Raw genomic sequence first — 12,291 nt, 5'->3', positions numbered from 1 at the left:
TGAAAAAAAAACCATAATGGGTTTTAACAAACAAAGAAAAAAAAGGAAAGAAGAACAAAGCAAGAAAAAAGAAAGACAGAAAAAGTAGCAAAAGGTTCCACTTTATTACAACTCCAGCCTGGTATGGTGTCAAGTATATCAAGTGTATAGTGTTGGTTCAGACATGCCACAGAGTCGAGTGCTGCCATGTAACTGAGATCAGCTGATCTCACACAAGCCCTCTTCAGCTGACGGCCAGCTGATTTGCTCTAAGCACGCTATTGGCTTATCTCACTCATGCTGCCATATTTAAACTGCTCTTGCCTGCCTTCTCTTTGCTGATCCATCTGCAAGCCACCTTTTTGCAACCCTCCTCCACCCCAGCTCCTCCTTTATTCTGCTTCTTACTTAATCAGTGTCGTTCTGTTGTCACTGATGCCTGCTCCGCTCTGGCTGTTTGCTGCTTCTCTCCCTGCTTTCCTTTTAGGCACAGAAAAGATAGGAATGTGTGCTGTTCCTGCTTGATGCTTTCCATGCAGATATGCAAATACAAATTACAAGCTAGTTAATGACTGCTAATAAAGAAAGACATTTATAACCACAAACCATGTTTGTTTCTGGACAGAGTGGTCCTGACTGGATGATAGACATTCCTGTGCAGCCAGTCTACCTTAGAGATTATGTCAGGGAATAACAGAGGGGGAAGAAGGGGAACTTCTACTCTGAAACTATTAGTTTACGTCCCAACAAGCATCAGTGCAGTCTGTACTCATTCTGCTCAAGGGGGAGGGGTGTCCCCCAGACAGGACTGGCCATAGAATTGGCTGGACCCCTGACAAACCCAAAGAAAGGGCCCTCTCCATCTGTGATTTATTGATGACGTCAGTGTATGTGTGGGAACAGCAGCATTGGTGCTGGCACCCTGAAAACCCATATTTGCCACTTTTAATCAATGATAACTTTAACCTTTACACTACTCTAGCTGCCAATTTTGCCCCTTTTCACTCATTTTCATCATTTTACTGTTTTACTGTTAACCATTTTGCCACTTTAAGCCTATTTCTTTGACACTTTATACCCCTTTGTGCCACTTTTCCACTTTACCCCATTTTTTACCACAAAATTTTGTCTTTTTCCTTTTTTCTAAATCCATATTTGCTTTATCCCTTTTTGCCACTCATAAACCATTGGTAGCCACTTTTTAACTGCTTTTTGCCATTTTTACAGCCCATTTTTGCCACTTTTTCCTTTCTTAACCCTTATTTGCTTTATCCAATTTTTTGGCCACTGTTTAACAGTTTTGCACTTTTTTTACCACCATTTTTTTACCACTCATAACCTATTGTTTGCCTCTTTTTTACTGCTTTTCACCATTTTTACAGCCCATTTTTGCCACTCTTTCCCTTTTTTAACCCATATTTGCTGCTTTATCTCATTTTTGTGCACATTTTGGAAGGGGGACTGACACAACCCCAGTCATGCCCTGGATATCCTTGCATAAAACCAGGACCATGGGAAAATAATGTGTAGAAAAAAAAAAGTCTGCATCTTTAGGGTGGAGTAAGGGGTGGATGTGGGGATAAGAAAGGTCCAGGGTAATGGTCACGAGACACTGAGAGGGAATCGCTAGGGGCCTTCCAAAACAAAAAGTATTTAAATGATTTCTACATTCTACCATATATAAAGCCAAAATCATCAGGTGAGATTTATGCTAAAACTAATGTAATGTTTAAAAAATCCTTAAAAACAAACATCTGTGAATGATTATTCTTGGATGTGCACAGCAGTGTGCGACTGCTCTTTAACCACCTCCAGGGGCAGTGTTGCCACAGTCTCTGGCGCCAGTATTTCGGGGGTCACTTGCTGGAAAGTTTAGAAACTCCTGGCCTTGGGTATTGTCCTGGGGGCCTAGGGTACCGTCCTAGGGGCCGAGGGGAACTGTCCTAGGGGCCTAGGGTATCGTGCTTGGGGCCTAGAGTACTGTCCTAGGGGCCTAGGGTACCGTCCTTGGGGCCTAGGGTACCATCCCAGGGGCCGAGAGGGAACCATCCTAGGGGCCTAGGGTATCATCCTAGTGGCCTAGGGTATCATCCCAGGGGCCTAGGGTATCATCCTAGGGGCCTAAGGTATTGGCCTAGGGGCCTAGAGTATCGTCCTAGCAGCCTAGGCTACTGTCCTTGGGGCCTAGGGTATCCTCCCAAAGGGCCGAGGGGAACCGTCCTAGGGGCCTAGGGTATCGGCCTACAGTATCGTCCTAGGGGCCTAAGGTACCATCCCAGGGGCTGAGGGGCAACTGTCCTAGGGGCCTAGGGTATCGGCCTAGGGTATCGTCCTAGGGGCCTAGGTTTGGCAGTAGGGTTGCGATATGCCCCTGTTGGTGCTGTTGGTGTCCTCAGGACCCAAAAACCACTGGTGGTCTTCAGGCGTATTACCAGGGGGCAAAAGGCCCATACTAAAGAAATGCTGTGAAGCTTGAACTCGGCTGCAGAGAAAAACACTGGTGTTGATGTGGGTCAAGCTGAACTCCAGCCCTGGGTTGTGGCCCATTAAGCGCCGTGATAAATCCTTAGCTTTCTACATGCCTAAAACCTCAGCCCATGACTGTAAGTCATTAAATAAACATATTTAGTCTAACATCCATAACTCTAAACCAACGGGACCATGTTATGTTCTACCTTCTTCTTGCGGCTCTGGGGGTGCTGCTGTCCATCCTGGGTTTTTCCCAGCAGGTCGGGGAACGCCAGTGGTTTGAGGGAGCGAGAACGGGGCGCTCTAGGGTACCTGAATGGATCGTTGTCCCTGGAGTCCCGCCCACTCTTGACCGAGCAGAGGGATCGTGAACGCATACGTCCCGTTGAGTGGATGCTGTTGACCCCAATCATGGTGGAGAGTTCAGAGGGAAGGTTTTTGATGGTTCACAGGAGTCTGAGATGGTGTCAAAGAAATCCAGCACCAGAAAGAATGTTTTTACGGGTGGAGGAACAGTTCTGTAGTCCAGAGTCCAGGAGAACTATTCTTCAGAGAAAAGAACGTTTTTTCTAAAGAAATATACGACCTCCAGACGACCTCCAGGTGATTAAAATGATGGATGAAAGTCTGCTGTATCTGACAGCAGCCAAACTTAAGTCTGTTTACATTAATGGAACCAGCCAGATTCCAGACCCTGACCCATCCAGAGAGAATCCAACAGAGAATGAATCAGATGGTCTTAAATGTGTTAAAGCCTGAGATGATGAAGAGGAGCGATGGTAGCAGACCAACTTGGGCTGCTTCAGCCTAAAGTGATTGTCCTCAGTGGAGCGCGGCCTGCTGCATTATGGATCCCTCTCTATTCATTATGCATCAAAACTCAGCAGCTTCATCCCGCTCACAATCCTGCAGGCTGACAGCCGGCGGCTCGCTCAGGTGTTTAGAGGAAAAACAAGAAGAAGAAGAAGCATGAGCAAACGAATGGAGCAGATGAACGCAGCAGATGAACGCAGCAGAAGGCAGCGAGTACTCGATCTGCTGAAGACTTCACCGAATCTTTGCAGGGGAATTCAGGCTGAGGCAACAAGCAACAGCAATTAACAGGCAACACTAAGACAGAAAGAGTTCTGGATTATTGCTGCAACTTCACGAGTCTGCATGAGTAAGAACATCCTGATTGGCTGGTTGAATAAACGCCATTATCAGAAACACTGATCACACTACCATCAATGCTGAACCATTCTCGAAGTCAAAACAATCAATTATCTTTAAAGTTTTCTTCAAACTCCTAATCACTGCTGATTGGTTGATGATGGCGTTACAGCGCTGACTTCCTGTTCATGTAGGATTAACAAACCGTAACACAAACGAGCCGTCTCCGTCTCTGTTTAATCCCTCAATGAACGATCATGCTCACACTCCCAGAGACGATCAGCCCAATCATTAAGGATTCCAGACCACAGACCGGATCTCCTTCCTGTCCTGATTTTTCCAAAACGTGGGAGTCTGATGTCGGAGCGTCTGTTGAACGCCGCCTCCTGCAGCCCACCGTGCTGCTGCTGCTGGAGGAGAATCCCTGGACTGCAAATAAAGACGAGTGACGGAGGAGGTGCATCACCAGCACCAGCAGCTCTCAAAACATTCACCGAAAAAAGACGAGAGAAAGACGGAGGCTGGGGCGAGCGAGGGAGCACGCCCACACATGCAGACAGAGAGAGAGAGAGAGATAGAGTGAGAGAGAGAGAGAGAGAGAGAGAGAGAGTCAAAAAGAGAGAGAGAAGAAGAAGAAGAAGAGCCCAAAACTGACGTCAGCTTCTTCCTGAGACACCAAGAGCAGCCCTGACTGAGGATGGAGGGATGGAGGAGGGGTAGTGGAGGTAAAGGGGGGCTGATATGGAGGACAGAAAAAGCAGAGTTTCTCCTGTTGCACTCTGGGTAAATGGACAAAAACAGAGAGAATCCCTCCTTCCACCTCCTCAGTGGTTGATCTCCTCGTCCTCTAACTTCTCTCTCAGTCCTCCTCTTTTTCTCCTCTCAGTCCTCCTCTTTTTCTCCTCTCAGTCCTCCTCTTTTCCTCCTCTCAATCCTCATCTTTTTCTCCTCCTTGTCTTGTTGTCTTCGTCCTGCAGGAGAATCCCTCCATCAGGTGAGCTACTCTTCCTCTCCTCCTCCTCCTCCTCGTCTCTGCTCAGACCCTGAACTGTTGAGGAGTGTTGATCGCCCTCCCTCCTCACTCTCTTGTCTCTCTACCTCTCTTTTTTCCCTCGCTCACTCAATGCGCATTTTCTCTCAGCAGCAGCCAGTCAGAGTGAAGGAGGGGAGCTTAATCCCGCCCTCCTGCTCTGCTTAGAGCTGTCAATCATCAGAGATTCAGAGAGCTGAATCTAAACGCAGAGAGAGACGAGGAGCAGAATAAAAAACACTAAAAACAGAACAGTGACTCAGAGACCAGTCTGAGACCAGGACAATAAGACACATCTACAGACAATCATACATAGGCATACATTAAACATACAGCCCCATTTCCAAAAAAGTTGGGGCGCTGTATAAATGTAAATAAAAAAAGAAGTCAATGATTGTTAAATCTCATAAACCCATATTTTATCCACAATAGAATTTAACAACATATCAGATGTTGAGATGTCTATCTTCTTTTCAGCATTAATAGTTCCTTTCCAGATGTGTAAACTGCCCATGCCATAGGCACTAATGCAACCACATACCATCAGAGATGCAGGCTTTAGAACTGTGCCAGGATAACAAGCTGAGTGGTCCCTCTACTCTTTAGTCCACAGGAAATGGCGTCTGCAGTTTCCAAAAAGATTTTCCAATTTTGATTTATCTGACCACAGAACAGTTTTCCATGTCGCCTCGGTCCATTTTAAATGCTGATGGACTTGAGCTTGTAAAGCACTTTTCTAGTCATCTGACTACTCAAAGCACTTTTACACACCTACCTGTTCACACCGTTTCACTCCATTCACTCTACATTCACACACTGATGGCAGAGGTCACTATGGAGAAGTGGCCATTCAATTACATTCATACACATTTACGCCTGCAGACAAAGCAGTGGGAACAAACTGGGGTTTGAATGTCTTGCCCAAGTACACATCAGCATGTGACTGCTGGAGATTGAATCTACAACCTTTGGATTGTGAGACAACCGACTCTACCTACTGAGTCACAGTTGCTGTAAATGAGCTTTGATTCATCTGAACACAGAACAGTTTTCCATTTAACCTCAGTGTATTTTACATGAGCTTTGGCCCAGTTCATATATGGCTTCTTCTCTCCATGATCCAGCTTTAACTGTCATTTGTGGATGCAACAGCCAACTGTGATGACAGACAGTGATTTCCAGAAGTGTTCCTGAGCCCATGCACTGACTTCCAGCACAGACTCATGCCTGTTTTAAATGTAATGCCCCCTGAGGGCCCCTTCAGCCTTGTCCCTTGCTCACAGAGATTCTTCAGATTCTCTGAATCTTTTGATGAGATCCTGGACTGTAAATAGTGGGAGATTCAAAGTCTTCACTATTTTTCTGAAATTGTTCCACAATTTTTAGACGTAGTTTTTCACAGATTGGTGAAAAACTAACACTAACACTTACTTTTCCAGCCTTTTGTTGCCCTGTCCCTACTTTTTGAGATGTGTTGCTGATATGTTGTTTATGTTCATTTGTGAATAAAATACGGGTTTATGACATTTGACAACCATTAACTTCTGGGTTCATTTATATTTTACACAGTGCCCGAACTTTTTTGGACTGTGGTTATGATCTAAAGACATTACAACCACAAAGATCCACCCACTAATTTAGATCTGCTTATAATTAAAAAAATTCTGATTCATTCTTATGGAGCTCAGAAGGGTTACTTCCTGAGTAAGCCCCTGGAGCAGAGAAGGGCATTTTGGCTGTTTATTCAGTTAACTCTCTAAAGTACAGGAGGGCATATGCTCTTACTTTGAAAATGAAGTTAACAGAAAATGAATTTAAAGGAAGTTAAAGACTTGGACCAAAGTTTCATAAGTTAATATCCACTTTAAAAGTTAATACAGATATTTATAGCTATGAACAGATCAACAGATGTGTGCTAAGCTCTGATTTAACGCAGTAATGGGGGGGGGCATGTGAAGGCTGTGAGGATGAGACAAAGATGAGAAAAGGGCACTTCCTGTCAGGTTTATGTGGTTCTGAAACAGACTTGAGTAAAAACTGAAGTTTCATTGTGACCTAAAAAGCAAATAAGGCCGTCAACAGAAAGTCTGATTATTCCTACAGTTTGATTATTACCTGTCACTGCTGCCTGTGTGGGAGGCTTCAGCATGATACCTGGAATCAGTTCAACACCTCACGGTCTGCACTCAGGCCTCTAAAAGCTCTAAAAGCCCAAACCTTTAGGACTCTAGGGTTCCTTTAGCTCTGACAGATCACCACTGTAGGACTGGAGCTTACCCTACACGTACACGTCTAACATCCTTAGTTCTTAATCTTTACTCACATGATTCATACACTCACTGGTCATTTAATTAGGTACACCTGTTCAACTGCTCTTTAACACGAATATCTTATCAAGGTTCAAGATTCTTTATTAGTAAACAAAAAGGTAAAAGTGTTGTGAAGACGAGAGCTCAGCATCCCAGAGATAATAACAGCACTGATTCAGACAAAATACATAAAAACTAACAATAAAATGTTAAAACAAACACTTATGATGAAAACAAAGTCATGATAAAGTTTGTTTGAAGGCTACAGTAAAAAACATATTCTACTGAAGTTAAAGTTAATCATCTTGTGTTGGTTTGTTGAGAAGAGCTGGTATACTCTAAAACCTTAACTAGGCTTTAGAAAGAAGATGTCATAATTTCTATCTTATAAAACATTCCATTCTTGCCTTTAGCATGCAGGCTGGTCTAGTTCCCCAGTTGAAATCCCAATCTCTCTGCAGCTACAGTGATGTAAAATAAGTCCACACCTGCACCTTAATTATTATTATTAATAATAATAAAAATAAATACATAAATAATAATAATAATAATAATAACTAATAATAATAATAATTATTATTATTATAATACATCCAGCACTGCTCCTTAACAATAATATTAATAATAAATTCACCACTGCTCCTTAAATATTATTATTATCATCATTATTATTCACCACCACCCCTGAACCTTAATGTCTCATTTCCCATTAGAAATTCACAGACAGCTAATTGGAAAGCCAGAAGTCATCAAACATTTACCTTTTTACGGTTCCTTCATTTGTGCTGGTCTGTGTTCACATCATTAACATGGTTCTGTTACAGCACTCTGGTGTATTTACAGAGTCTGACAGTAGGGGGAGCTATGAGTGTAGTTGGTTTGAATACAATACAATACAATACAATACAATAACTTTATCCTCGAAGGGAAATTTATTCGTCTGCAGTCTCATCTGTTTATGGTAGAATTAAAAGGATGGAATGTTTATGAACTTTGATGACATTTCTGTTAAAGACTTCAAAGAATGACATCATCAAAGACTGAGAACATGTGGTGACAATGTTGGTGAAGCTGGGGATGTTGGGGAGTACTTCCCTCCAGTTTCATATATATCAGACCATAGTTGGTAACTGGAGAAGTTGGTTGAACCGGAGTTCCTAGGGATCATACAGTTTTATATCATCCATTTAATTCTAGGGTAAACATGATTTATCCACTAACTAACTTACAAATAAATTAAATAAATTTAAAAAAATAGCAAATGCATCCCTACTTTAAAGCTCTCTTTGGGCTTCTGCTCATCGTCTCCACCATGCCCATGCTGAAATCCATCAGTTTCTTCCATGTGATTGAAAAGAGAGCAGTTTAACAGGTGTACCTAATAAAGTGATCAGTGAGTGTGCATCTTCTTATCCTGTTTTGATCCTGACAACTCTCATCTGAATAAAATACTGATGGTTTTATTTTTTACTGACTCTACTCTTGATTTTAATGAGGAGAAATGAGTCCCGATAGAAGCGGAGCGTCAGAGGAATATTCAGACTTCTAAACATTTAACATTCACCGAGTCTTTTCCTCTAGTGAGAGCTGCTGCCCACACACTCCCTGCTTCAGCATCAAACCAGCGACGAGCTGAAGGCAAAGCAACACACAACAACAACAACACACAACAAATCAACACACACCACACTACCCAGGCTAATGGAGAGGGATGATGATGATGGAGGTGAAGGGGCGACACGCATTCATGCTGATCGCTCCGAGGCTGAGGCAGAAAAACTGAGATGGAAACAAAAGAGTGGGAGAGAAAGAGACAGAGACACACAACACTCTCACACATACACACAGAAATTTAGAGGCAGCGTTGTTACAAAACTCTAGAACACATTTTAACGTTTTCAGATCTTAACTTGTCGATTTTCAGCTCAGATTTTTCCTCAGTCTTCCACTCAAACCAGCCTGTGTCCTCTAAACTGCCTCCTTGTTCTTAGATTTCTCTGTCAAACATTCTCCTCTCATTCAGGTTAATTCTGATTGTTTGTCAAACTGACACTCTGAGTTTTTTCTGTGGTGTACGAAACGTTCTCTGAGTGGATTTTTTGATGACCCAGCCAATAGGAAACAGGTTAAGATGGACCAATCATGTTAGCTCTGCCCGTTGTTGCTGTGCTGTTCTCCAGGAGACATTTGCTTTGATCTCACTAAGAGAGTCCCAACATTCTATCACATACACACACATTGTAAAAGTCTGACAGCCAAAGATCATCATCAAACTTTAACAATGGTCATTTGGTTATTCATACGGCCGATATTCACAGCTGATAAAGACCAATTTTTAAAGACAAAATAAATATAATATTGTAAATATGTAGTAACATTAATTATGTGGCTAACGTTGCTCAGTTAGTTTTAGCTGCAGCTAACAAAGCTAAAGCTAAGCTCAGAAAAGTAGCTGTGCAAGCTATGTGCTATATGTTATTTACATAGCTACATTTGTTAAAGCTCAGATCTTCTAAAGCTCACATTGTTAAAGCTTACTTAGCTACACTGGCTTGTGGAGTAACGTTAAAAATATAGCTAACATTGCTCTGTTAGTTCTAGCTGAAGCTTATGAAGCTAAAACTAAGCTCACAAAGTAGCTATGTAAGTTATATAGGTATGTTATCTACGTAGCTTCATTTGCTAAACCTTAAGTTGCTATAGCTAACGTAGCTACATTGGCCTATGTAGTAAGATTTTTTTAAAGTTTTAAAGCTAGATTGGCTTATGTAGTAATAATTGGCTTATGTAGACATAGCTAGATTGGCTTATGTAGTAACATTAATTATGTAGCTAGCATAGCTTTGTTAGCTGTTCGTGTAACTTCCTCTAAAACAGGTCTATACAGAATTTAATCCTGGATTAGACCTCTGACTTTTATTCTGTTTCATTAATGAAATGTTTATTCTGTAATGTTTGTATTCGGCTTATTTCATGAATGTAATGACTTTGTTTATGAATAACTTGGATTTCTTTTTTATCTAAAACCTGAAATACGTTTTCTGAGAAATACGGCATCTCAGATGAACAGTCTGCAGCCAGACCTCTTGGTTTGAATGTAGAAAAATCTGAGCCCAAAGTCAATGTCATGATCTATAAACTTGACAATAATCTCGAGTTTTGTAACAATAATGTTTCCATACACAAACATACTTGAGTAACCATACACAGATATGACATTAACGCCTCTGTCTTTATTTCTTGTTGAAACCAGATGAGGATCCCAGCAAGTGTTCATACCTTCAGCAGATCTTTGGGGAAGTCTTTCCCGTTGTTCAGACCTTCCAGGTTGGAGATGAACTGATTGCATGACATCCTCTTCCCAACGTTCTAAACAGAGAAACAAACCGTTAATACCAGGGTTATTACAGTTCACTAAAGCTTAATAACTAAAATGCAAAAATCATTCTATTCTACTGAAACTAGATTACAAACCAAGATTTAAAAAACATGGAAACAGCAAGGACTGTATTGTGTGTTTACAAAACTAACTAGAATAAAATAAGATCTGAGACTAAATCTCCTCAGTTTCAGTCTCTGACAAGTGCAGACTGACATGTTCACCCAGAGTTTTAAGTGGTCTTATTTAAATGAAGAGGACTTCAGTGGTAACATCAGGTCTACAGATTATTTCAAACATTAACTTTCAATAAATAGAGTTTAAAAAAGTATGGATGGCAACAAAAGGCTGAAAAAGTAACTCCAGTTGGTGAAGTAAACTCCAGCTGGTCTCCTCACTTCCCTGAAGTTCACAGACTGTTAAAGAAAAGGGGATGCTACACAATGGTAAACATGGTCCTGTCCCTACTTTTTGAGATGTGTGGCTGCCATCAAATTCAAAACGAGCTAATATTTTTCATGAAATGGTAAAATATCTCAGTCTCAACATCTGATATATTGGTTTATAAGATTTGATGATCATTAATTTCTGTTTTTGTGTAAATTTTACAAAGTGGCCAAACTTTTTTGGAATTGTGGTTTTATATTTCTGTGTCCATGTTTTTGATCATGAAGATTCAACAATTCTCCAAACAGTTAAAAAGTATTAAACATGTATCAATAACAGTTTTTACACTGTAATGACTTAATTAAATTAAATTAAATTAAATTAAATTAAATTAAATTAAATGTGGTAGAATTAAAGAGGATGAACAGATTGTTTTTCGACATCTGATCTGATGAATAAATAACTAAATAATTATATATTCGTGGCAGTGGCGGTCCGACTCTTTTAGGAGTGTGTGCAGGATGCTGCTAAGTGTGATAGGACAGCTTGTTGCTATGGCAACAGTCTCCTCTTCCTTAAACAGTTGATGAGAGTGAGACGACCTCAGCGGCAGCGTGAATTATCTCAGGATCAGAGAGTGTGAACATGAGAGTGGAGCAGAGTTTAACCCTTAGCACCAGAGTTGGGAGTCTGATCAGCTGATTCTAAATAAACATAAATCACACACACAAACATCCCTCCTCTTGGTCCCATCTCACCAATGCTCTTGACATGATTTTAGTTTCCTGATGAAACATTAAAAAAAAGGCCGTCTAGCTCTGGATGTGAACACCTGTACAGGAAGTGAGCAAGCAGCAGGCCCCTCCTCTTCCTCTACTGTGACATCACTATTAACCACTTCTTGAAGACTGGACTCACGTTTCCATGGAGATCCGTGTTCAGCAGCATGACGGCACATGTCAGCGTGTGGACGCTGTCTGAGGACAGAGACAGACAGGTAGGGATGGGCAAAGAGTCAATATTATTCACACAGTCATTAAATTATTAAACATCTAACATTTTATGAGACTTTCAGTTTTTTTTAACAATCTTTGTTCATTATTTTACCAAGAATGCTGCAAACCTCTGAGACTGTTTAACTACCATCAAATAACTAAAGAAGAGAACATCAGTGCCCAGAGAGACCACTGAGGGCAAGAGACAGCCTTCACTTTGGTTAACTTTAGACATGACTCAACATAAACCCACAAATAATAAACAGGACCTTTATAAACTACAAAATGGAAGGTACCAGGCCTTTAAATAAAGCAGGCCTGTATATGTAGCAGGCTTATATTTAGAACAGGCCTTTAAATAAAGCAGGCCTGTATATGTAGCAGGCTTATATTTAGAACAGGCCTTTAAATAAAGCAGGCCTGTATATGTAGCAGGCTTATATTTAGAACAGGCCTTTAAATAAGGCAGGCCTGTATATGTAGCAGGTTTATATTTAGAACAGGCCTTTAAATAAAGCAGGCCTGTATGTGTAGCAGGCTTATATTTAGAACAGGCCTTTAAATAAGGCAGGCCTGTATATGTAGCAGGTT

The 12,291-nt window shown here is 41.3% G+C and overlaps 1 protein-coding gene across 3 annotated transcripts in view; it reads right to left on the bottom strand.

Moving 5' to 3' along the window:
* The window catches only part of LOC121511082 (PH and SEC7 domain-containing protein 1-like), a 105,228-nt gene that overhangs the window by 24,678 nt on the left and 68,259 nt on the right, over positions 1 to 12,291 (bottom strand). For all 3 annotated transcript variants that reach the window (XR_005992020.1, XM_041789612.1, XM_041789611.1), the window contains exons 11-12: positions 11,624 to 11,682; positions 10,219 to 10,308 (exon numbers count right to left, since the gene is read on the bottom strand). Coding sequence is in view for 2 of the 3 variants with exons in the window: in XM_041789612.1 (XP_041645546.1) it covers positions 10,219 to 10,308; positions 11,624 to 11,682 (149 nt within the window). In the remaining variant the exon portion in view is untranslated. The remainder of the gene's footprint in view (positions 1 to 10,218; positions 10,309 to 11,623; positions 11,683 to 12,291) is intronic.

This window comes from Cheilinus undulatus, linkage group 6 (genome assembly GCF_018320785.1).
Source record: "Cheilinus undulatus linkage group 6, ASM1832078v1, whole genome shotgun sequence".
Lineage (NCBI taxonomy): Eukaryota > Metazoa > Chordata > Actinopteri > Labriformes > Labridae > Cheilinus > Cheilinus undulatus.
Note: the sequence above shows the minus strand (reverse complement) of the source record. Positions and strands in the feature narration are given on the sequence as shown.